General features: G+C 36.5%; 1 protein-coding gene across 1 annotated transcript in view; it reads right to left on the reverse strand.

The window, feature by feature from the left end:
* LOC142336298 (tyrosine-protein phosphatase non-receptor type 21-like) overlaps nucleotides 1-25,871 on the reverse strand; it is a 44,520-nt gene that overhangs the window by 17,565 nt on the left and 1,084 nt on the right. Inside the window, exons 3-8 of the mRNA XM_075385014.1 lie at nucleotides 25,426-25,658; nucleotides 22,176-22,363; nucleotides 17,399-17,750; nucleotides 16,648-17,150; nucleotides 10,256-10,764; nucleotides 255-930 (exon numbers count right to left, since the gene is read on the reverse strand). Coding sequence (XP_075241129.1) covers nucleotides 255-930; nucleotides 10,256-10,764; nucleotides 16,648-17,150; nucleotides 17,399-17,750; nucleotides 22,176-22,363; nucleotides 25,426-25,658 — 2,461 coding nt within the window. The remainder of the gene's footprint in view (nucleotides 1-254; nucleotides 931-10,255; nucleotides 10,765-16,647; nucleotides 17,151-17,398; nucleotides 17,751-22,175; nucleotides 22,364-25,425; nucleotides 25,659-25,871) is intronic.

Genomic DNA, 25,871 nt, shown 5'->3' on the forward strand with positions numbered 1-25,871 from the left:
TATATGGATTTATAGTTCACTTAAAATCAAAAGCGCTATTTTGTTGAGTTTACATAGTCATTAAAACAATAGACAATGTCAAAACAATCGACAATGTCATTAAAATAGACATTAAAACAACATTGCCTTATGTTCGCTGTCAATTTTATATGTCCCAAACACTATCCTTCAACTAGACAGTTTTTAACCAAAATAATAGGTGTCCATGAAGAAACTATTTCGCCAAATTTAAACGAACTAAAATTTCCACTCACCCGTCCATTGGATTCTGGGTTGTTATATATCTGAAGGTAGTTCCAGCAATCTTCGTTTTGATCCACGACGCATTTATATAGCCCTGCTGATTATTCAATTCTCTACAGGGAATCAACTTCACCCTTGTATCGTCATACGGCAAAGACTCCGAGAACCGATTCCGACCATAGTTCTCGCTCATTTTTGCCATCGAATATCTTGCACTATTCTTCTGTAATTGCACGGCATCAAACTCTGGTCTCAAAGAACCCTCGACCAATTTTCTCTCCATGTAACTGCGCCTCGTATCACCCTGAAACGCTGGGTTGTTCCTGCGCAACTCCGCTCTTTCTGGGTCACTGTACGGGTGCGTATCCCCGTCATAATCGCTCAACCTATCAAGCTGATCGGTACTCTTAAATTTCGCCAGTGGGCTTATACTCCATGACGATATATTCGTATTCGCACCTGTTGATAACTTATGAGGGTTCATCATTTGAGTCGGTTGATGATAATTATTCACAGGTTGTTTTTGGATAAAACTTGCTTTAGGCGTCGTTTCAATTGATTCCGTGAAGTGGATTTCATTAGCGTCAGTCAAATTTTCAAACGATCGATGCGAAACGAGCTGAGGTGAAGTCGATCTATCTCGACTGTCTGCGTGACCCATGTTGGCTTCTTGCGCCTCATTGAATACTGCAAAGATGAACAAAATTACTCATGTGTGAATAAGCAAACAGTCACGCAGCGGAGGAAATGCATCCTAAATCAACACCACGGAAAGGAAAACAAAATGGAGCACATGAAACGCAAAGAGCGCTTGAGTATAATTACATAGCATTGCCAACTTAGCACTGCTGTTTTCAACAAGCGTCTGATGAAAACAAAAATGCTATTGTTAAAATGGATTTTAAATTTCTAAATAAGGGCGTAGAAAATAACGATTTCTTCATCGGCGCCATAAAACGTCTAGCTTTCAATAAACCCGTCGTTAATTTTAATACCTGACAACTATTACAACCGAAATATGGCAAACGCACCTGATTTGCCACAATTATCTTTGCCTAGACAGTCAATTAAAAGCATGTTAAAACAAAAAAAAAAACTAAAAAAAATCATAGACAAATTCAGATTTCCATTTGGAAGTTGATGATGCACTATACTAGATAACAATCACGATATGAACTCGTGGTCAAATTTGATCGGCGGATGGTCAAAAATTTCTGCGACAAGGACTATTAAAAACTCAGTTAAAACAATAGTCGCTTGGAGCCGAAAAAACTTTTTCTAGGTCCTGAGCTTTTAATTCACGTTTGCTTCCAAGTGGCTTTGGTTTAGCTGCAATCTATCGAACCTCAACTAGATGTTGTCAATGAACTTTAGAGCTTATAAGACACCTTTTGTGCGGAGAGTATATTTAAAAAAACTGATTAAAAAGAACCCATTTTGACCATTTTTTAATAACACAAAATTTGTACTTTTTGTGCTAACAACCTCATCTTAAGTGGAAGAAGAGTTGGTGGTCTTGAACGGATGAAAAAATTAAAACAGAGGAGTTCAAAGAGCTCAATACACGATACTCAAACCCTCACATCAAAACACTTCTGAAAACAAGATGCCATTTTAATTCTCGTCAAATATGAACATCAATTATTCCAAAAAAATTCCAAGGAATCCATTCGAATTTCCGGGAAAAACTATCCTACCCTTAAAGATTAAAACTAACCCATAAATTAACTCAACTTTTTATGAAAATGACACAAGCACAGTCACCAAAGCCCAAGACCCTATTTGCGCAAGAATGGACAAAAAAATTGAAGAACAATTCCAAAATTGCTTTCTCAAAGATTGTTTTTGAGAACGACAAAAAATAACAAAATTTAAGAAAATATTGACTCTACGCATCCTTAGAAAGAGGACACGATACAACAACCTTAAGCCTATCAATGACACACATAGCAAAAAGAGACAAAGAAAGGAGAATTCCGAAAATCTTTGAAAACCAGAGGCGTCAAACTACAAGAACTTCCTAAAAATATGCCAAAATCCCTCGCCATAGCATATCAAAAAACTTCAGAGCTCACAAAATACCCTTTAAGTTTTACTGGCCGAAAATGGACAATAGAAATATAAATGAAGGTGAGAGTCAAAAATTCAGTTAATGATTTCGAAAGCAATTGGTATCTCAGGCACAGAAAACGCTAGCAGAAATTGGAGCAGAATTTGTCCAAAATTACGCCACAAAAGAAGGCCCATAAGATTTATTATGAGTCTAAGTGGTAAGGCCACAAATATATTGACGATTAAAAATCAAATCTCTAAAAATAATAGAAACGACTGCTATGAACTTCAGCCATTTATTAGGTTCAGATATCCTTCATTAAAAACCTATGAAATTTTCCATTAATAAGATTATGTCAACAAAAACTGTACAAAAAGATAGCCGCCATATTGCCTGAAAATCGCCACCGTTGACCCAACTGACGCACATTGCGACTGAAACATAAAAAAATATTAAGAGATAGAAAATGAAGTTTTCTAAGTGTCAAAAATTCTTATTTGGTGCGCAAATTCTGCATATTTGGTCAGATTCTGCAACTACAGTTGATTGAGCTTATAAACTGAACACTATTAAGCATAATAGAAACGCCAGCTAGCAATCCCTTTAATGAACTTTGATAACATAAGGCACTATGACTAAATGACCGGGCTTTATAGGTTTATCTCGCTTCTTTTGATTTTGCTCTTTTGACTTTGACGTTATTCACTACATTGCGTAATTCAACGAGACAGAGAAATTATAATCCAGTTGAAAGAGCGAGTAAGTCGGAAGTCAAACGTGAAAATCGCGTCTTATGTAAACCGAAAAACGCGATCAAAAGTTGATGCGAATTAAAAAACATAGGACAGGTCACGACCTACAATTCAAAGAAATTTCATTGACTAACTAAAAAAACTAGGCATAAAATGGACTATGAATAGATTGGAAAACAATTGAAAACGATCAGAAAAAAATCAAACCCAAAAATTGAACAAATTCAAAAAAAATCGATGTCAAAATACCGCATGTGATCAAAAAACCAGTAGCGAGAAAGGGAATTTTTGTTCAAACACCATTCTCTCACTCTACTTTAAATTTCGAAAGGAATAAATTCACGCCGCAAAACCACTCGCTTTTTCTCTCTACTTCCTGTTTCGGCGTGACCAAAATCACTACTCAAATTTGACTTCAAAAATCATGAAACTCTGCGAGCAGATCTTTAAAAAGAGCCGGAAGATCTCCGGAAACGACTCTAAGGAAAAAGTGAGCACTCTAAAGTAAACGCTACATATTACTAATAACTTCGAAAAATTAACATCAAATGAACAATGAAAATTATCTGACAGGAAAAGACGATAAAGCATATGATAAAATTTCCTTTATAGGTTGAAACTCCAAAAAAAACTATTGGCAAAATACCATGCAACACGTTTAGCTTTCAGTTTTCATTCATTAGGCAACTACAAATTGACACAAAAATAAAAAAAACTTCAATTCCAGAAAACGGAGGTAAGGCAAAGGAAATGAAGGACAATCAAAAAATTTCTGCAAAATTTCAACAAAATTTTGCTACAAATAATGGATCAATGGCCAACAGGCACCTTTCAAATCAATATTAAAAAAAGCACCACTACTTCTGGTCAATCATACACCAATCCAACACCTTCCCGATTTATACAACAAAAACGAAGAACGGAAAAAAACAGAAAATTATAAGTTTGTATTATTTTTCATTGACGTGTCCCGTCTAGCTTCCAGTGACTTCCAGCAGCACTTCCTAAAAATCACTCGAAAAAAGACTGAAAAGTAAAAAGTAGCCAAAGTCCAAAATCAGAGGAAATTAGCAAAAGTAAGAAAAACAAAAATCAGCCAAAATGTGCATAAAAATTCTGCAATTATTTTTTTTACCAAAACAACTCAAAACAAAATCAAAACAATCGAACGACAGCAAAAACAACTAACTGTAGACATAGACATCCGCAAATTCTAAAAAACTTGAAGAATACAACATGCATTTAAAACCAACCTGAAAAACATAGCCGGCAGATTGCCGGAATAGCTGCGAACGAAAAAGACTGGCGTGCCGTATAATAGAGATAGAAACAGATATAGATAGAATTTGAAAAAGTTTGCGATGCCGCGCAAAAAAATGATAAAGCTTTAAAAGTCACTCCGCAGAAGACTTTTTATTGGGGACCTTTATGACACATTTGAGTTCCTTTGACCTTAAACTACTCAAACTAGATTTGAAGGTTTAAAGTGTAAAAGTCAATTTATTGAGTAAGGTAAGTCACTTATGATCAAAATACAACCACGTAAATGATCTAAAATTTCTTTGCTAGAGTGAGTGAGAAAAGACGTCACGCGCTCAATTTACCGTTAGTGAGAGGAAGTCATTCCATTCAGAAAATTTTCAGCTTGGCTGTGTGAACAAATGTAAAACAAAAATAGAGCGTCAGACGACAGAGTAAAAAACCAAGAGCACCGCAATATAGCTCCACTCAGCTTACAGCTTCGCAGCCATCAAAAAATGCAAAAATCCGAAAACAGCCAAATTAGCACAAAACTCATTAATTAACCAAAGAACTTTAAAAACCTATCATTAGGAATTTAAAGTTATTAGTATAGCCTATTCAATCCTCAAAAGCAAACATACCCGGCAGATTGCCGGAAAATAGCCGCCGTTGATTCCAATAAGCATGATTGGGATTGAAATAACAGAAGATATTGAAAAAGAATTTTGTACAAAAAAATTTTTTTAAGTCCGATTTATTTTGATGGCATTTCGTAGTTCTTCTGTTTCTTAGAGAAAGGCTACAGGGGCTACTATCAATAACAATAAGCATTAGAGATGGTAAATAAGACTTATAGGAACGACGTTCAAATAGCGGGCATCTAAAATTGGGCTTTATGGGTTTATCCCGTTTCTATTTCTGACTTAAATTTTTATACTGACTCTGTTCATTTTGAATTGCTTTGCTGAGCAGCTGATGTTCAAATTCACTTTTAGCAGAATGAGAGAAGAGAGAAACTAGCCTAGAGAAGTCAAAAAGATTTCACGCAAAATGTTGAAAAGGCGGCAAAATGAGGTAAAGCGAAACATTTTTTTATTCGACGAAGTAAAAAAAAAAAAAAAATAGGAGCGCTATAATAGCCGGCTGAGAAGATGAGGGCGGCTATTAATAGTTAAAACAAAAAAATTACTTGAAAATGACGCACGCGAACAAAAAACTTCGATCACCTACAGAAAATTACTTCACACCTCAATTTTTTACTCTCGAAAACAGCGGTATGAACAAAAACGACTCTCTTCTGTCACCACTCTCCAATTTTGTTTAACAATTAAATCACTCCATATTTTTCACGCGTCACATTTCCTGCTTCAAATTCCAATAAAATTGAGCAAGAAGACACTTCTCAAATACTCCTCTTCGAATCGTAAAACCAGAAAACCATCACTCCTCTTCGAGTACTAGCAAGACACTTCTCCAATATTTCTCTTCGAGTAGTAAAAACACACTTCTCTGATACTTGTGAAGAGTCGTGGAGAAGACTAAAGTTGGTTGAATTGCCTTTGAACGACATGTGGGGGCAATTTAATTAATAGTGGCTGTAGCGTAGAAATGTTTTATGGCTGCAAAAAATGCCCCCACAGATGTTCGAACCTCGGACCTCCGTGACATCAGTCTGACATCTTAACAACTAAGCTACAATGGCTTTGCCTATCTTTCGCTCAATAGCTTTTACCTTAGCAACAAAATTTACTTTAAAATGAGCGTACCTTGGTTGCTCAAAATTGATGAACTCAAGCGTGATAAAGTAAGTCACTCAAGAAGTCAAAAATATTCTAGAATAAAAGCGCAAAAACAGTCGAGCAAAAAGTTTGCATGAAGAATACAATAAGTTTAACAATTGTTTCAAACCTCGTTGGAGAGCAACTGAGAAAGACGCTTCTTCAACACTCTTCGAGCCGTAAAAGAACTACGAAATCAATTATAGCACCACGACGGTTTTGCGACTATTCAAAAAGCTCAAATAATTAGAGAAACTGGAAGCGCCTTGTAGCGCTCCATAGCCTCAATAGCTTTACTAAGGACCACTATCACTTTCGGCATGCGAATGGGGCTTTAATATCAGACAAACAATATGTTTTCAAAATGGTAGAGTCTCACAGATTGCAGCTGTCAGATATCTGGAGAGTCAGTGAAATAACTACTAGCACAATAGTCGACAGCGCGCAATAAGGACAGAAACTGTTCTCCTAGGAAAAACATAACCGACTAGCGTCGGCCGATTGGCTCTCAAACGACTGCGAAGCGGTTGGCTTCATCAGTAGCTAGCTACGGTTTAGGGAGGCTATATTTAGCTAAATTAAAGGGCAGTGATGTGAGCGTGGCGGCGGGATGGGTGGCTTGAGCTCGCCGGGAGTGAGCGCTCAGGGTTGCGGGTGGAACGATGTGAAGGTGGCGAGGACTGGGGTGAAGGTGGCGACTAATGTGGGCGGCGAGGGTAAATGGGAATGGGGGGGGTCAAGAACCGTCTTTCAGATCATGAATTTGTCTCCAAAATAGTTTCGGTAAATTGCATACTTAGAGTAAAGTACGCCGAAAGTCTCTAAGATCCCTTAATGCCCTCTGGGCGTTTTCTGTTTATCCCGTTTTTGAGGACGAAAAGTCAAAAGGGTCAGACAAAAAATCTGTCAAGCGATAAATAGAATCAAAATAATGTCCACATGACTATAATTGCTACAAACTTAGTTTGAGAGCAGTTGATCAAACCATAGCCAGCAGATTGCCGAAATAGCTGCGAAAGAATAGACTTGCCATTTAATAGAGATAAAAAGAGATACAGATATAAATTGAAAAAGTTATCGCGCCTGAAAAAGCACTGAAAAAGCTATGTAAAAAACATTCAGCGATAAATTAATAGAGCTCGTTAAAATTCATTGAGCAGAAGCCTTTTGATTAGAGACCTCATATATGAGTTCCTTTGACCTTAAACTAATTCAAATGAAACTTAAGTCACGTATGATCAAAATCTAATCATGCAAATGCTGAAAAACGTTGGCTAAAGAGAGTGAGAAATGACGTCACGCGCGAAAAAGCCGTTAGCGAGAGGAGAAAGTCAATAAGAAAATTTGACTTTTTCAGCTTTGCTGTGTGAGCAAATATAAAAAAAGAGCGTCAGGTGAAGAACCAAAAAGCAAGAGCACCGCAATATTGCTCCGCTCAGCTTACAGCTTCGCAGCTACAAAAACAATCAAGAAAAAGTTTATGGATTTTTCGATATTACGAGAGCACATAGAGCCAAAATTTCATATAAGCAACCATATTATTGAAATGCTCGCAAAACAACAGTTAAGTCATAATAGGTTAAGAAACTTATCTAAGATTAGAAAAAAAGAATCTGCAAAACTTTGAATAATTTAGCATTTTATTGTAATTTTTCTCACCAAAAAGATTTAATATAAATGAAACTGTACTCACTTGGTATCTAAAAACTCTTTTAGTAATATGCATGTATTCAAATCCCAAACAAAGCAGTAACAAAAAATCGCTAAAATTCAGCAAAATAACCGAAGAAATTGCAAATTGGTATGAAATTCGTATTAATTACCATAAACTTTCAAAATTGAATCAAAACAACCCAAAAAACAAACAATATCATAATATAACTTCTGAACCAAAAAAATAAAGAAATTTTTAAATAGCCGCACATGAATAAAAAATTCACTCGCTTACAGAAACTTTTCACACCTCAATTTCTGGCTCTCGCGAAAACAGCGGTATGAAAAAAAAACAACTCTCTTTCCGCTCCACTCTTCAATTTTGTTCATCACCCAAACAACTCCAAAAATTTTAACGTGTTTCAATTCCTTCTTCAACATTAAATCTAATAAAAAGATTTTAAAGGACCTCTCCAATGCTCTTCTTCGAGTCACAAAAAATACAGCGCCCCAATACAATTCCAACTCTATGAATTGTAAAAGGACACCACCTAAATAAGAGCCGTTGAGAGGCTGATGGCGTTTATTAATAAATAACAAAACGCAGCCGGCAAACTGCCGGAAAATAGCCGCCGTTGCCCCGCTTGACGCACATTGGGATTGAAACAGAAAAAGAAAATTAAGACAGAAATTGACAGAATATTTGAGTGTCAAAGTGTTCCTATTTGATGTGTGTAAATTCTGCATATTCATTTAGATTCTAAAATTACACTTAATTCAGTTCTTAACTGAATGCTAATAAGCTTAATACTAACGCCAGATAGCAATCGTTTTAGTGAACTTTGATAGCCTAATGCATTACGACTTAATGACCCCACTTTATGTTTATCTCGTTTCTTTTGATTTTGCCTTTTTGACTTCGACGGTCTTCACTACATTGCGTAGTTCAAAAAATTCTTGAAAATTGCGACTTATGTAAAATGAAAAACGTGATCAAAAGGTAAAGCGAATTCAAAAAGGAGAGAGCATAAATAATAGCCGTGGAAAGGCTGACGGCGGCTATTAATTAACATAACCGACAGATTGCCGAAAAATAGCCGCCGTTGAAGCGCTTGATGCACATCGGGATTGAAACAGAAAAAGAAAAAAAGAGAGGATAAATTGACCGATTTTTTTCCTGTTTTTTTTTCAGTGTCAAAAAAGTTTCTAATTTGGCGCGCAGTTTCTGTAAGACTCTGAAACTTTACTTAATTCAGCTTCTAAACTGAAAACTAATCAGCTTAATACCAATGTCAGCTAAACTTTGATAACATAATTCTCGATGACTTAATGACCGCTTTATCCCGACTCTTTTGATTTTGCTCTTTTGACTTTGACATTATTCGCCACATTGCGTAATTCAGTGAGTGAAAGAATTTAAAATCCATTCAGTTGAAACAGTGAGTGAAGTAAGTCAGATGTCAAACGTGAAGATCGTGACTTATGTCAAGCGAAAAACGTGATCAAAAGGTAAAGCGAATTAAAAAACATAACAGGACAAGTCCTGAAGTACAATTCAAAGAATTTTCATTGACTAAACAGAAAACTAGACATAGAACGGGCTATGAATGGATTGGGAAAACCATTTAGAAACAAATCCGATCCAAAAAATCGAAAAAACGGTAAACACCAAAGTGAAATTGCCGCATGTGAAAAAAACCACTAGGGAGAAAGCAAATTTTTGTTCAAGTACCGTTTTCTCACTCTACTTTAAATTTAGAGCAAAAAAATTTCACGCCGCAAAACCACTCGCTTTTTCGCTCCACTTCCTGTTCCGGCGTGACCAAAATCACTACTCCAATTTGACTTCAAAAATCATGAAAATGTGTGAACAGATCTTAAAAAAAGACAGCGCCCCACTACAATTCAAATTCTTTGAATTGTAAAAACATAGCAGGACAAGTCCCGACGAACAATTCAAAATATTTTCATTGACTAAACAAAAACTAGACTTATAACGGACTATGAGTGAATTGAGAAAAATATTTCCAAAAAAAAATCGGAGCAAAAAATTTTTTTAAAAAAAACATTGAAAATCAATGTCAAAATGCCGCATGTGAATAGAAAACCACTAACGAGAAAGCGAATCTTTGTTCAAGCACTTTTTCTCACTCCACTTTAAAATTAGAGTAAAAAAATATCACGCCGCAAAACCACTCGCTTTTCGCTCCACTTCCTGTTTCGGCGTTACCAAAATCACTACTCCAATTTGACTTCAAAAATAATTAAAATGTGTGAACAGATCTTTAAAAAAAAAGACAGCGCTCCAATACAATTCAAATTCTTTGAATTGTGAAAAGGAGAGCGCCTAAATAATAACCGTTGAGAGGCTGGTGACGGCTATTAATTAAAAGACCACCATAACTGCTAGAACAACTAATTGCCAGCACACAACTCTCCAAATAAAAATCAGTTGAAACATTACTCAAATTTGGTGTCAGTCAAGCACTTCCTATTTGGTCAAAAAGTGGAAAACACAGAAAAAAATTACTCACCGAAAGAAACGGCAGGCGGTTGTCCCTGTTCAACCTCGCAATGATACGGGAAGGGGTCTGATCGCTTTCTGTACGTGATCATGCACCTCTGATTTGGCCTCAAAGCACTTGAGTATCTTCTCTGGCCATTAATGCTCTGATGGTCTACGGCAATATTTTCAACATTGCTCAGAGAATGCCCATGATATAACTCAGGAGTACTGATGAACATCTTTTTGGAGTAAAAATTTGAATATATTGGTTGTGGGTGGAATTGGTCGTTGGATAAAAGTGGAATTGCTTGCTGGTAGCGCCGGACAGGGGCTGATGGTGATGAATCATTACCCGTTGCACGGTTTGGAGCAAAGCTGTAATGATTACGACTGTTCTCAGCACTGTTTGGGAAGTTGGAGCGGTGGTCGTTGTGATAATCGTGTCCGAAGTTGTTCAGCTGAGAATCTTCTCTGGTCCGTGAGAACAGGTGCCGATGACTACATGCCGTGTCTTCATTTATGTTCAACTCGGGAGAGCTGAAAAATAAATCTGCAACAAACCAAAACTAAAATTTTCAAGACGCTGCTTTCGTTGAGGGAGGAACCAACTTTATGACGATATAAAATCTATTCTACTCAAGTTTTCTGAAAATCTGTGAATCGATTTAAACTTATAAATTATATTTTTAAAAACCAGCAAGTATAGATGAAAGGACTAATTCTGTGCGACATCTTCGAGTTTTCCTTAACTCTAAGAAAAATCTTATATAAAACAAAACTCCTTGAACAACCAGACCAGTGTCACGTCACGATTTGTCTAGTCTTCAATATACGATTGAACCCATTTATCACATTTTAGCTCCCATATACGATGATTACGGAAAGAGGACTTGAAGTTCTAGCACCAATAAGTTAGAGAAGAGACTAAAGGAAAGTCCACAGCACTGTATTCTGGTGACTGAGCAAAAATATAACGTAGCCAGCAGATTGCCGAAAAAAAGCTAACGTTAACCCCAATGACCGCTTTTGGGATTGAACAGTCATAAAAATACAGAAAAGTTATAAAAACTGCAGAAAAGTTTTCTAACTTTTCGGCAGTTTCGTTAGATTCGATAGGAATGGTTAATTCAGGCTCTAATTTCGAAAACACTATGCTTATACTAATAACAGTTAGCAGTATATTCTAAGGAACTTCATGTCTTTAATTTAATGTTTTATCCCGTTTCTCTTGCTTGCGCTTTTTAACCTTAAACGCATTCGAGTGTTTGCTGAAAATCTTGGATGCCATTCAGTTGATACAGTGAGTATCGTAAGTCAAAAACGAAACGTGAAATTCGTGACTTCAGACGAAAAACGTGGACGAATTAGAAAATATAACGGACTAACGTCGGGCGAATTGCTCTCAAGTGACCGGCGGGCTTCGTCAGAGGCTAGCCATGGTTTAAAGAGCCTAGCTTTAGCCTGATTGAAGAGTCATGAGGTGAGCGCAGCGGGGGTGCAAAAGTGGATTGGGGGTACTGATGTGGGGGCGGTGGGTGGGGGATCAATTTTTAAGAAACGCCCATCGCATCATAAGTATAAGTCTCCTATACAGTTTCTGTGAATCGCATACAGATATCTCTGTGAAATCTCTAAGAAAAAATAACACCCACTGGACTCTACCTCTTTCCCTCGTTTCCGAGGACAAAGAATTAAATGGGTCAGAGGAAAAATCGGTCAAGCGAGAAATTGCATAAAAGAAACAGGATTAATATATTTGCTACAAACTGCGTTTGAGAGCAATTGAACAATGATTTCCTAAAAATTGCTTGTTAAGTCAATTAAGATAGAAAACATTTCTACTATAGCTCAGCGTTGATGAGGATAATAGATGATGACATTACGCTACAACGGCTGAAGTGCGGCGTCAACAAAGAGAGAGAGAGAGAGAGCGAGAGAGAGAGAGACAGAGTGAGAGAGTGATAAAACGTGAACGAGAAAGAGAAGGAAAGAAACCCCAACCAACAGAGAGAGAGAGAGAGCCAGGGATATTTTCCATGATGGGATTCGACTCTGTAACTTCTCCTTTTTTAGCTTTGTTAGTAATTAAACCAAATAAGAAAACTGCTAAGTGCAAAATTTGAAGTTGCCAGATTTCGCAGTGAAAAAATATGTACAAAATTATTTTTTGTCTCTGAAGTTTTCTCATGTAAACCATCTACAAAACTTTAAAACTTTCGTTTGCAGGTAATGATCGTTTAACTCAGAAAAGGACAAAAAAATTAAAAACTTTAGAAAACAATTGCAAATTTTAACAAAATCTGGCAAAAACTCAAGATATTTTTATCTCCAAAACCATTTCATTGTCTCAAGACAATGTCCAGTATCCCTGTCTCAACCTGAAACAGTCTCACTGGCACGTAAAGATCCATAAACCTGGAAAAAAGAAGACCAAAAGGGCTAATATAATTGCTACAAACTTCGTTTGAGTGCAATTAACAGGATAATTTTCCGAAAATTTGAAAATGAAAAATTATCAAAAAATTGTTAAAAATGGAGTCAGTAAAATACTGATAACCATTCCAAAAACTCTAGAAGATATGAAGCAGCTTATTATCAAACTTGGAGGAGGTGCCAGGGCTCCTCGTGCCGGAAAAAAAATCAAAAAGATTCAAAAAACTCAAAATTGCAAAAAATTTTAAAAATTGCGTAAATTTGTTATTGAAAACTTGAAAAACATTCCATTGCATCCAGCAAGTTCCTTGGCTCTTGAGGCTGGAGAAAACTAAAAAATGACTTAAATATTCAAAACACTTGAAAATTGCATGTTTTATCAAAAAATTGAAAAAAAGGGAGATATTTAAAAGTTGAAAGCTATTCCATGGCCAATTAAAAATTTCCAGCAACTAATTATAAACCCCTAACGGAGGTTTGCTGACCCCCGAGGAAACCTGAATAAAGACAACAAATGTCAAGGAAAAAATGAAAATGCAAATTTAGTTAAAAAAATGCTACAACTCGTGATGTTAAAATCTTGAAAAGCATTCCATCACATCTAGAAACTATACAGTAACCTGTTATAAAAGCATAGAGATGGTTCCTTGGCATTTGAGGCTGGAGAAACTTAGAAATGACAAAAAATTTTGAAAAAGCTTCAAAAAATTTCAAATTTTGAAACAACATTGCTAAAATTTGTGATATTAAACCATTGAAAAATAATCCATGGCCAAAAAACTTTCCAGTAAATTATTATAAAACCCCTAAGGAGGTTTTCTGGCCCCGGATCTGGAAATACTTGAATAATGAAAGACAAATGTCAAATAAATCATAAAATTCGTGATGTTAAAATGTTGAAACCATTCCACTACCACTAGAAACTATGCAGCAGTCTATTACCAAACCCTAGAGGTTTCTTGACACCTACAGCTGGATAAAACTCAAAGAATGACAAAACTTTTCAAAGCGAGTGGTTGTTCGTCAGTAGCTAGACACGGGGGATGGTTCCCGGGGGGCTGATGGGGGTGGACAACATTGGGGTGGGGGGATGACAGCGCGCGGCAGATGTTAAAGTTAAAATACTACTTCAACAATTAATCTGTAAAAAATTGCAAAAATTTATGATAGTTAAAGTTGAAAGATATTCCATGGCCAACAAAAATTTTTCAGTAACTTAATCTCAAAGGTGTATCGACAGTGGAGTGGGCTTTAGCTGAACTGAAGGAGCGTGAGGCGAGCTCAGCGGGGGAAGGGGTGTGGGACAACAGTGATGGAGAACGGAATGGTGCGAGGGGATCCTTGGCTGCACGGCGTCCTTAGTCTGAACCATGTGCAGGGGGATGGGGTGAAGTGAGGGGGGCTGATGTGGGGGGTTCACCGCCCTTCACACCATAGGTATAAGTCTCCAAAACAGTTTGAGTGAATCGCATACTTGCAGACTAGTGAGCTGAAAGGCTCTAACAGAACTTATTGCCCGCTGGGTGCAACATGTTTATCCCATTTTTGAGGACGAAAAATCAAATGGGTCAGACGAAAAATTGCATTGAAGAAGACCAACAGGACTAATATAATTGTTACAAACTTTGTTTGAGAGCAATTAAAAATTAAAACACGAATCGACTATGAATTGGAAGGACCATATAAAAAAACAACAAAAAACAGAAAAAATCGAAGTCAAATAACCGCATGTTAACATAAAACACTACCAAAAGCAAATTTTTGTTCAAATACTATTTTCTCACTCTACTTCAATGTTAAATAAGAAATTTTAGGCCCCAAAACCACTCGATTTTTCGCTTCGTTCTGTTTCGGCGTGCCCAAAGTCATCTCTTCAATTTAACTTCAAAATTCATGAAAACAAATTCGAGAACAAATTTTAAAAGCACAGCCGCAAGACTCCACGGCCAACTTGAAGCGAACATTCACTATGGCCCCACTCAACCACCCTAAAAATTAAAAATCTAATTAAATATTTCTATTTGTCATTTTGAAAAGAGGAAGAAATTCTCTGTAAGTTTCCTCCTTAACATAACCGACTAATGTCCCGCGAATTACTCTCAAACAGCCGGCGTGCGGTTGGCTTCGTCAGAGGCTAGCTGCGGCTGAGGGAAGCTAGCTGTAGCTCTGATGAGGGAGCGGATGAGCATGCGGGGGTTGTTGTGCACGGTTGGTGGTGTGCAGGATTACGGGTGGAAAAAGGTGTAGTGGAGGAGGGGAGATGTCAAACTCTTAAGAAACTCCCATCACATCCTGCGTTTCGTCTTTTAAAACGCTTCGGTGACTCGCATAGTCATATACTCAGAGACTAGTGGCCCGTAATGCTCTGAGAACTTAACATGTTCATCCCGTTTTTGAGTACGAAAAACATGGGTCAGACAAAGTGGTCAAGCGAACAATCGCATAAAAGTGACAACAGGGCTAATATAATTGCTACAAACTTTGATTGAGAGCAATTAATGATTACTATCTAAAAGAAAAACTACTGACAAGTTACATAAAAAGATACACCGAGGGAAGCAAAAAGGAAAAGGAACGGAAAAAATTAAAAAGTTAAAATGCTACTTCTCAACAATTAATCTGCGACACTTTTTAAATATTCATCTGTTCGATCATTGAACTGGCCAATCCTAATCAGAAAAACGCTAAACAACAAAGGCAAGCCACGAAAAGCCGGAAAGAAATTAAATATTTATATAATTCATTCCAGTCAGCACTGCCATGTATAAACTCGAAGTTTCAGCCCTTAGTAGCATAACCTCTATAACTCCTAGAGGTTTAGGTAGTGACTAAAATCATTTCACGGGTTAAACGTCGGTTGAATTGCTCTCGAACGATAGGCGGGGGCATTTAATTAGAGGGGTGGAGTTTAGAAACGTTTTATGGGTGCAAGAAAACCGCCAGCCTCACACGGTTTTGAACCCTGGAGAGCCAGGATGCTTACACTACCAATGCTTTTGGTTCTCATTCGCACACAATCGCTTTTGTATTAGCAACAAACTTTATTCCACAAAAAGAGCAGCTTAGGGTCACCCAAAAATGGAGAAATTAAGTGTGCTAAAGTCACCCAAGAGGTCAAATAATGGGATCTTCTCTGTTTTGCCCCCCTTACGTCCAGTTGCACCCCCAATTACACATGTTATAGCATATTGTTTGCATTTGATACAATTACATACAATTTTGCACAAACGGCATGTATTTAATGATGCAGCGAACTTTTGAAACTAACACATTTACAATAATTCAAATGTGCTTATAATGTAACCAGACATATTAAAATGCGTGTTTTTTTTTACTATTTTGCGCTCATCTTTCATAGGATTGGCTTTATGGTGGAGATTTTTTTGACAAGCGGTCACAAAAATCCTTCGAATCTTGTACAAGTGCCGGCAATTTATTATGAGTAAAATACGGGATCTCTAAGGACCAAAAGGTACACATTTGTCAGGTGCAAAGAGACTGGTTAGATAGTACTGGGTGGGTGTATGGGGGGGCAAAAACAGAAAAGATCCAAATAATGTTCTAGAACGGAAGTGCAAGAACGGTCAAGCAAAAAATTTTGTAAAAGACACACGTTTACAATAATTACAGCAATTTCGTTCGAGAGCTATTAAAAATTGATCACCAGTAATCTTCTTCGAGTCGTAAAAATGATAACGCCCCGATAGAATTAAAATTCTGAATTGTAAAAAAAGGATAGCGCTTAAATAATAGCAGTTGAGCGACTGAGGGAGGTCATTGGCCAAAATTAAGCATTATTTGCGAGCTGACATGGTATTATGCGAACCTGCCCTTGCCTCGCAAGCCATGGGCACGTGGGACTTTGCATGAATTGATCAAAACCGAACATGTTAAATGTTGTATGCTAAGTGAGGGCATCTGATTGGCCGATATGCAATTTGAATAATTTAAAGTTCGATCTACTGTCCTAGCACCCTGTATTCTAACCTAACAGCGTGATGTAGAGGCGAATCATGGGGTGACAAGGTTGAATGTTCCTCTCGGTTGCGATTGAAAGACAGTGACGTATTTCTGTTCACGCCGACCTGTTGCATACTGACCGAGTGCGCTCCACAATACAAACAACTGTCATTCGACACACCAACTCTTCCGCCATTGGACTCGTCGCTGTATTGATCATCCTGACCAATAGATGCCAAGTTGTCAAAGTAGTCATAGCGGTTCGAATCGACATTTCTCTGATTAGAAGATGGCGCAATAATATTAATAGCAACTTTACGCTTAGCAGGCCCATTTTGCTGGTATTCACGATTAGTAGAATGATATGATCCAAGAACTGGTGAATTTTCGAGGGTTGATATGTTTGGATAGCTTGAAACTAGTAACTGTCCGTGATTTTCATAAATAGCGTTCATACTGCCGTAGTTGAGCTGTGTTTTCTGCTGAAATAATGGCCTGTTTGCCATTACATATTCGTATGTAGGAGCAGGCTAAAAACAGGAAATACCACTAGCTATCACTTGCACGTTCATAAAGCTTTCACTTATTTCATCAAGTTCGAATTGTTGACAATTAGCAAATTTTTGCACCACTTCAAGGCGCTAAACAGCAAAAAATTAAACAAAGTCTGATGTGTTACTTAATATTTGCATGTCATTATCAATATTAACAATTTCAAAGCCGGTAAAACGAAGCTGTAAATATAACAAAAAAAAGAAACGGTATTTAATTATCTTACCTTTTTCTGATGAGGCATTTGCTGTTCAACGTTTGTTTCTGGTTCCCTGGAAGCATTGTTAGCATTTTCCTGATTATTTTGAGGAAGCAAAGTTGATGTAGCAAAACTGAGTTGATCGTAAGCTCCGCTTTCATTTAAAGAGCTGCTATTTGTAGTCACACTTTGCATAGTTGTCGTAGCACTACTTGTTTCGTTACTACTGCTCCTTTCTTCACCAGAAGGATAATTGTAGCGCAAGGAGAACGGCGACTCCACTGATTTATCTCCCAAAGGCAGGGTTGAGCTTCTTGGGCTACTTTGGACAATTGGGTCTTGTTTTGAAATCGCACCCAACGTATTGCTTTTTACATTGCTGAAATAAAACACATTAAACAGATAGGGCATTTAATGGCTTCATGTTTCCCTGGTAAAGGCATTCATTCGGAATTAACAGTTATAAACGTAGTCAGAATATTTGCCTGCAAATTGGAAAGTTCGAAAAAAAAAATACTAAAAGAACGTAATCGAAAACCACACGAAAACGAAATGACGAAGACACTTTCAGGCTTTCATGCATAAAAAATAGTTTTTAAACGTTTATAAAAAAATAATATAAAGGTTACTTTATAATTTATGAGGTCAAGAAAACTGGTCGAATTATCTTGCATGCTTTTTCGGGAGCCAAAAAATCAAAGTCAAGCTAAAAATTCTGCAGAAAAATTAAGGTTCATAGCAACGGTAATATCTGCACAGTACTTCACCAGATATGAATTAGCGTTGAACATCTAATAGCAAAATTGTGAAGCTTGTTTTCAACAAAAAAAAAATCAAGAGCAGCTATCAAAAGGAAACACAAGTTTGGTTTCCGAAAAATATCCTCACAGATTGCTGAGAAGAAGTTACCCACGTAAAAAGAGATCACTGACACCAAAGCAAAAATGGCAGCGCAAAAATGACAATCTTATTGTTCCGCCCAACTTGTGGAGGAAGAACTATATACTCAAATGAGTTTATTGTACAGTCAATCCTGCCCGATCGATATATTCATCTCAGTGTTGTGACTGGTATCATTAGAAAACCCGTCCAGCGTAGAATATGGAATTAAAATGATTTTTTATTTTCCTTTTTTACAGGGAAATATCGCGGTACAAAGTTTTGAGAACAGCAGACCAAATTCCATTGTTTTTATTCACATTTTCCGTCATTTTTGACCAAATTTGTCAATTTTGCAAAATTTTTTGACAGTTATGTAATTTGTTTTACTTTTAAGGATAGACGAGTCATCCTGATTGGTGTTATCCGCGTCTTTTTTGTTAAAAATTTTATTTCGATTTTTTTTTAAAAAAAATGGCTCCAAACACGCTTTTTTTCTATCACACTGTTTAAATATGCCCAAAATAGAGAACTAACATCTACTGTCACAATCTTTGAGAACTACAAAAAAGCTATTTGTACTTTCACTTCCTATATGTCTTCTGGAAAATTGTGTTTTTCGGTCTAAAATCATCCATTTTTGTTTAAAATGAGATACTTCATTTGCTAAATACTCTATTTTGCAAATATTTGGAATATTTAAGTGTTTTTGCTTGATGCTTAGCAAAATCAGTGCCAGGTTTGGGCTCATCTTGGATAAATACAATCAATAATTATTCGGAATATATTGGGGCGCGTTCTTTTTCAAAATATTTTCGCATTTTTGTTTTTTATGTTGACTACTGATGAGAATTTCAAATCAAGGCCCAATTAATGACAGATTCTTTTTAAAACAAAGTGAGGCTAAATAAATATGTAGAATGTCTTCGAAGAAAAGAACAAGTGCTTTTATTTTGCCTTCATTAGCTATTCTTTTTTGCAACCTGGTAACGTCTTATTGATCGAAGATCTAATCGGGTTCTTTAAAAGTTATAATTGAACATGTGAATCTATCCAAAAAAACAATGGAAAATTCCGAAAAAAGATATATATGCCTCTTTAGCACTAAACGATTTATTAGGCACATAAAAAACTTTGTCGTGTCATTTTCGGAAGCTACATAATGATTCAGCATTGGTCAAAAACTATATATATATATATATATATATATATATATATATATATATATATATATTTATATATATATATATAAACAAAATTACAAGGAAAGAAGTTGAGAAAAGTGGACCGAAAAACGGCTGAAAACAGCTATCTATATGTGTCATTCTGTCAAGAACACTTTTCAAAGTCAAAAAGTCATTCATTAAACGAAGCGCATGATCAAAAACTTCTCTCACTCAGAAAAAGCACGGCGATTTTAATCTTTCGCTTGTAGGTCAAAACGAAACCTCAACGAATAGTACCTCCGTTTAAAAAAAACTTTAAGAAAACCAATACTCATCTTCGAGTCGTAAAAAACCAAGATCACTGCAATATAGCTCCGCTCAGCTTACAGCTTTGCAGCTGTAATAAAAAACTGCTAGCAGACTGGAGAAGCTTGAAATAGAATACAAAAACCACTAAAAATCATCTAAACGGCAGATCAACAAAAATAGCTGAAAACAGCATCTAAAAGTCGAATATATGCAAGATTGCTTAAAGCAGTCAACAAGATGCCAAACAAACAATTACTTGTTATTATATGACAAAAACACGGTGACTGAAAAAGTTAAAACTAAAAGTTTTGAACTACTTTTCGCTCTTGTCACGCTTTATATGGAAGAACGATTTTGATAACATGCAATTACAGAGGGCAAAAAGTAAACATCGCCCAATGACGTTGCACGAACTGCTCTCTAAAGACGATCGGAGCCAATTCTATTAGTATTCGATTAGAAAAAAGTTGAGGGGCTTCAAATAACAATTGTGAGCATAGCTGGCAGATTGCCAGAAAATAGCCCCAATAGCTTCGTAGATCTGCAGTCTAAAAAAACAGTAAAGAAACCAAAAAAATTCGCCTTTTCATTGAAGGCTGATATGTTATATTTTGAAAAAATCTGTTTAAGCTTTTGCTGCCTCTACCAGCTGCTCTCAAATGACCTTCATTTAGAGTGACACACACCCATTTGACCTTATCTCTTTGAATTAAAGTAAATAAAAGTCAATTTTAAAGTGAGGAAGTCATTTCTGAGAGTGAGGTAAGTCAAGTGTGACCAAAAACTGAATCACGCGAATGAACTAAAAAACTCGCTCCACTAGAGTGAAAAATGAGGTCACGCACTCGCTCTAGTTGAAATTGCATGAAAGAATGAACAAAAAGCAGATTTGAAATGGTTGTGACGTCATATGGTCGTAATAAAAATCGCGACGACGAAATAAAACAACCAAGATAAGGCCAATAATAGCCCCAGCTATCGCTGTGCGGCTATTAAAAATATGAAGGGCCATTATCATAACAATTTAAGATCTAAAAATCTACTGCCAATAGCAACTCCAATGGTCGAAAAACAATCGTCAGTAACATTATACTAACTCCAAAGGTCAAAGAGGACAAAAAAGACACATATGACGGCCAAAATTTTGATCGTCAAAAACCAGTGTGAGATACCACATTATCTTTAATTTCCTTTTCACTTACCGCATAAAACCTTCAAAAGATAGTACGTGGGGCATTTAATGTTTCAAATTCACGAGAAGCATTGTTTCGAAATTTTTTTCTCCCATTCTTCTTACATTCGTAAAAAGTGATCACCATAGCTCCTCGTTGAGTCCTAGAAAACCACGATGGGACAAATAATAGCCCCCCGCTATCGCTTCGCAGCTATTGATAAACACGTCAACACAGAAACGCACAGCATATTAATACAGCGGCAATACAAATAGCAAAATAGCAAAAAATTAACGATATTTAGTGCAAAAAAGCTAGGAAAATTAATGGAATGACAAAAATTTAAATTAGCGGACAGTATTAGCTTTAACCCGAGCCCATAAAAAATTACTGGAAAAAGCAGCACGCAAGCAAAATTTTGATCGTCAAAAACCATTGCGAAATGCGACACTCTTTACAGTCCTTTTTATACTTGCAAACAACGTGAGAAGTCTTTTCTGCATAACAAACCAGAAAACAGGAGAAAATCTGAGAATCACATGAGAAATTAGCAAAAATAACTTTAAAAATGAAAAATGGTTTCTTCTTTATATCACAGAAGTACACAAAATATAAAATAAAAGTCAACCCGTAAAAGGCTCACAATTTTGAAAAAGTAGAGAAAACGGATACTCTTTTCTCAAAAAATCGTAATTCTTTATCAAATTTCCAAACCAAAAACCTCCAACAAGGCGTAAAATTCCTGTCAATTACCGAAAGACGACAGAACCCTCAAATGATCACTATATTATATGAAAGTCGGTTAAGCAAACAGATTTAGTAAATACTAGTATGTTAGAAAAAGCAGCCCAAGAACAAAATTCTACTTGCTACGAGAAAAATGTTCCAGATGAGTTTCTTGCTCTCCACCAAACCATGCTATTAACAAAACTCGACTCTTTCTTCGCTTCACCCTACAAAATTGCTCAGAAGTCAAAACACTTCAAAAGTTATTACGTGGGGGCATTTCCTGGTTCAAATTCTCGGCACTAACTGTTTAGAAAAAGACTTTCTCCCAGTACTCTTCGCACATTCGTAAAAAAGGATCAACATAGCTCCTCTTGGAGTCCTAGCAAACCACGATGGAATGAATAATAGCCCCCACCCCCGCTATCGCTTCGCAGCTATTAATAAGCACGTCAGCGGCACTAAAAATAGCAATACAATTCAACGACATTAAGTGCAAAAAAGCGAGGAAACTTAAATAGAATCACAAAAAAAAAAATTAAACTGACCAACCTTAATTTAGATCCGTGTCGAGGAGATGCAGTACTGGCTTCATTCTTCACAAACTGACGCTCAGTTTTCACACCTACAGTGTTGTTCATCTGTTGCTGTGAACCGCCAGCTGTCGCCAACCATGGGTGTACAGGATCAACACTGGTGGGTGATCCTGTAAGGCTCATTCGGCGGCTTTGTCTGAATATCTTAAACACGACTGATAATTAAGAAGACAACTATAAAATCAAGTTTCATTTTAATAATAGTGGCCATAGAAACTGAACGGGCACTTCAAAACAAGAAAAATTGGATAAGACCAGCAGCTTTCTTTCATTCTTTCTCAGCTGTACGCGACTGTTTTCGAAATTTACATCGATACATGCGTTTTCACAATCAATGCTTAAACATTTAATTACAAAATTATTAGTCGAATTGAGCATAATCAATAAAATTCAAGAACGAAAATGACTGCACATTGCAGTAAAAACTTCCCAATGCAACAGGGCTAACCAGTCACTCAATGCAATGTGAAGGCATTTTACAGGTTTGATATTATGAAATGGTATCCGTGGCTCGCCTCGATATGACTTCCTGGCGAACTGATATTGTAACTTAACTGACTATCATCGAAAGAATTGCTGTCGAACGACGAGTTTTCCCATTAAATCATATGCATTTAAAAAAACATACCCCTGACATTTTAAACTTATGTGAAGGTATTAAGTCATTCTGTTCTTATAGCTGTAAGGATCACAAAAACACAGCAGCAATAGCTGTAAGGATCACATAAAAACTTGAGATCAACTAGAGATTGAATGATAAAATAGAAGAATTAGATGCATGCAATGCGTTTGAACAGGAAACAACTTATCAATGTCAGTTGTTCTGTTCTCAAGTTTCATCGAAATTAACACTATCTTACGGCTGTTTTGAAGCTGACTGAGGACTACTTCTCATTCTTCTGAAAACTTTTAATGAATTGCGAATTTAGAAACATAACTGATAGCCTCATTAAATTTAACGCTTAAACATTGGGAACCTTTCCCTTTTACAATTTCACCTCCCTTCAGATTGCCTCTACAACAAGTGCTTTGATGCATAGCTATTTAATTATTAAGTAAGATTGAAAGGAGAGGATTGAATAGAAAAATGAAAGCAATTTTGCGCACTCTTCATTTGACTCTTAGTAGTAAATTCCCGCCAGCAAAGCCCAGTTGCTTTAAATTCTGAATGAGAGAACAATTTAAATAATCCGATACGGATATCAAAAAGTCAAAGACGCAGAGACCACTAGAACAGTCAAACCGGTCAATCTAAACTTTCACACAAGACAAGCGACTGCAATAATTGCCTCAAAATTAGTTTGAGAGCAATTAAAATTAACCATACAATTAAACCTACACTTGACTATATGGAACCTTCCCAACTTTAACTATTTGCACACCCTGATCTCGTCCTGATCCCAGTTCATTGAGTATACGACAGTTACTCGGTGCTTATACTACTAATAGTTTTGAAAAAGCAAACTCTTCGGGTTTAAATTTAGTACAACGCAAGACATGAATATTAAATTCACCCCCCCCCCCCCAATACCTGTACTAAATCATTCCCTTCCCGTGATGCACCTTATGACCGCGCTGATTACAATTCATGAGATCGAGATACATAGATTCCGAAAAATTATTAGCTAAAAGAGACTCACCTTTTAACGGCGAAATCATTTGCAACACAAGTAACAGTTTGGCAATGTACACTAAGTTAATGTCTCAATGATCCCAACCACCTTGGTGGGCGAGGAGCTAGATACTCAAATGGGGTTTTTTGTCCAGTCAATTTTCGTCGATCGATATATTCATCGTAGAGTTGTTTCATTAGAAAGCCCCTCAGCGTATAATATAGAATTACAAAGATATTTTTTGAATTTCGTTTTTTTCCACGGAGTTATCGAGGTTAAAATTTCTGTTGCTTTTGTTCACATTTGACGTAATTTTGCCGCATTTTTTTTCAATTTTGCGTTAAAATATGTTAACACTAGTGTTATTGGTTTCACTTTTAAAGACAGAAGAGTATTGCTGAACTGCTGAATCCGAATTTCGGCTAAATTTACAAACCTAAAATAAACTGATGACACAATATTCTCAAACGCCGAAGAGCGCTGCTACTACTTCCACCAACTATGAGAGTATTCTGGATTTAACTTTGTCGGATTTTTCTAACTTAGCTGGATAATTATAAAAACTCTTTAAATTATTTTTGACTTCGTTTTGTCAAAGTAAACATTTCGCTAACAAATGAAACAATCGCATTTTTTGAAGGATCTGCAGCAATATCAATACAAGTTTCAGTTTAATCGTGGGTTTTCAAAATGAACATTGGAATTGTTTCAAAGGGCAGTCTTTTTCTAATTTTTCCGGCAATTTTGTTCTTTGTATGTTAATTACCAGGCTGGTATTAGACCAGAATGATTTCAGATTATTGCTCAGTTATTGACAGATCCCATTAACGTGCAAATGAGGCCCAATGAACATATAATACAAACAGTTTTCCAAACGCGTTGTTTTTATGGCTTCAACCCTGCGTTTGCGACCATTGGTTTTTGAAATTTTGAGTTTTATTTGCTTTTTAGGTTTATTATTTAACCTCACTAATGACATGACCAAATGGAGTCCTAAGGAGCTAGGGTTAGATCTTTTTGGCGTTTTATATAAAAGCTTACCGCTTTTGTTGTCCAAAAAAATTGTATTGAAAATTCGTGAATTTTTGAACCTTTGCCACAATTTTATCATTTTTTCTGTCAAATTGTAGTTTATTTTCAGCTGAGAGGTGGCATTTTCTTTCTTGCATCAGCATTTCCTCTAGAGGAGGCAATGGTTTTCTTGACTAAGAATATATTTGTTTTACAAAATATGAGTAATTTTTTGAACTTTACCCCCTTTTCAACCTTATTTTTGTAGCTTAGCCTCACTACTGAGAAATCAAATCTCCGCTCGATTGAAGTAACATTTAAACTGTATACTAAATAGCTGTTTTGTCGCTTAAAATGGGTTTCTAGCTTTGGTTCTAATAGCATTCATGCAAAATTTTGAATAAATGATTATATTTGAATTCATTCTTGGGGTCTTGTAAAATTAACATACTGCAACCAAGTTCCATCGGCGTTGAGCGCCGGTCTATTTATACATAAGTAATCTTTGATTAGTTGATAGTTAATCATTTTAACGGCTAGTTTCAGAATGGCATCTCAAGTTAAGTCTGGACCTGGTCTCACCTGATGGTTTCCAATACTGCGAACCCACAAATAGCGACACTCCTCGTTAGACTTAGCCACAAATTTCAACTCGCTCTTATCCAGACGTACAACTAAAAACGACGTGTCTTTGTAGTTCATCTGATGGATTTTGGACCAACTGATAAACTGCTTCGTGTCTGTTCCCTCTCCTCCTGAAGCTGACTCCGACGCCTCGGGTCGGAACCGAAGCACAAGACCAAGCGTACTTGTTCCTAGAAAATCATATTATCCAGGAAAACGAATCGTTTTGTCCTAATACGCTACGTAAATTTTAAAGACCAGCGTAATCAACCCCCCAAAAAAAGAAGCGTCGGCATCTAAATTACACCTTTCATATTTCTACTCTTGAATGTTGAAAAGCAGTAATCCAATGTTTTTAGGTTCATTTGTATATCTTTCCAATTTCTTTCCGCACTTTCTCGAAA

This window comes from Convolutriloba macropyga, chromosome 3, assembly GCF_964194025.1.
Source record: "Convolutriloba macropyga chromosome 3, txConMacr16.3, whole genome shotgun sequence".
Lineage (NCBI taxonomy): Eukaryota > Metazoa > Xenacoelomorpha > Acoela > Convolutidae > Convolutriloba > Convolutriloba macropyga.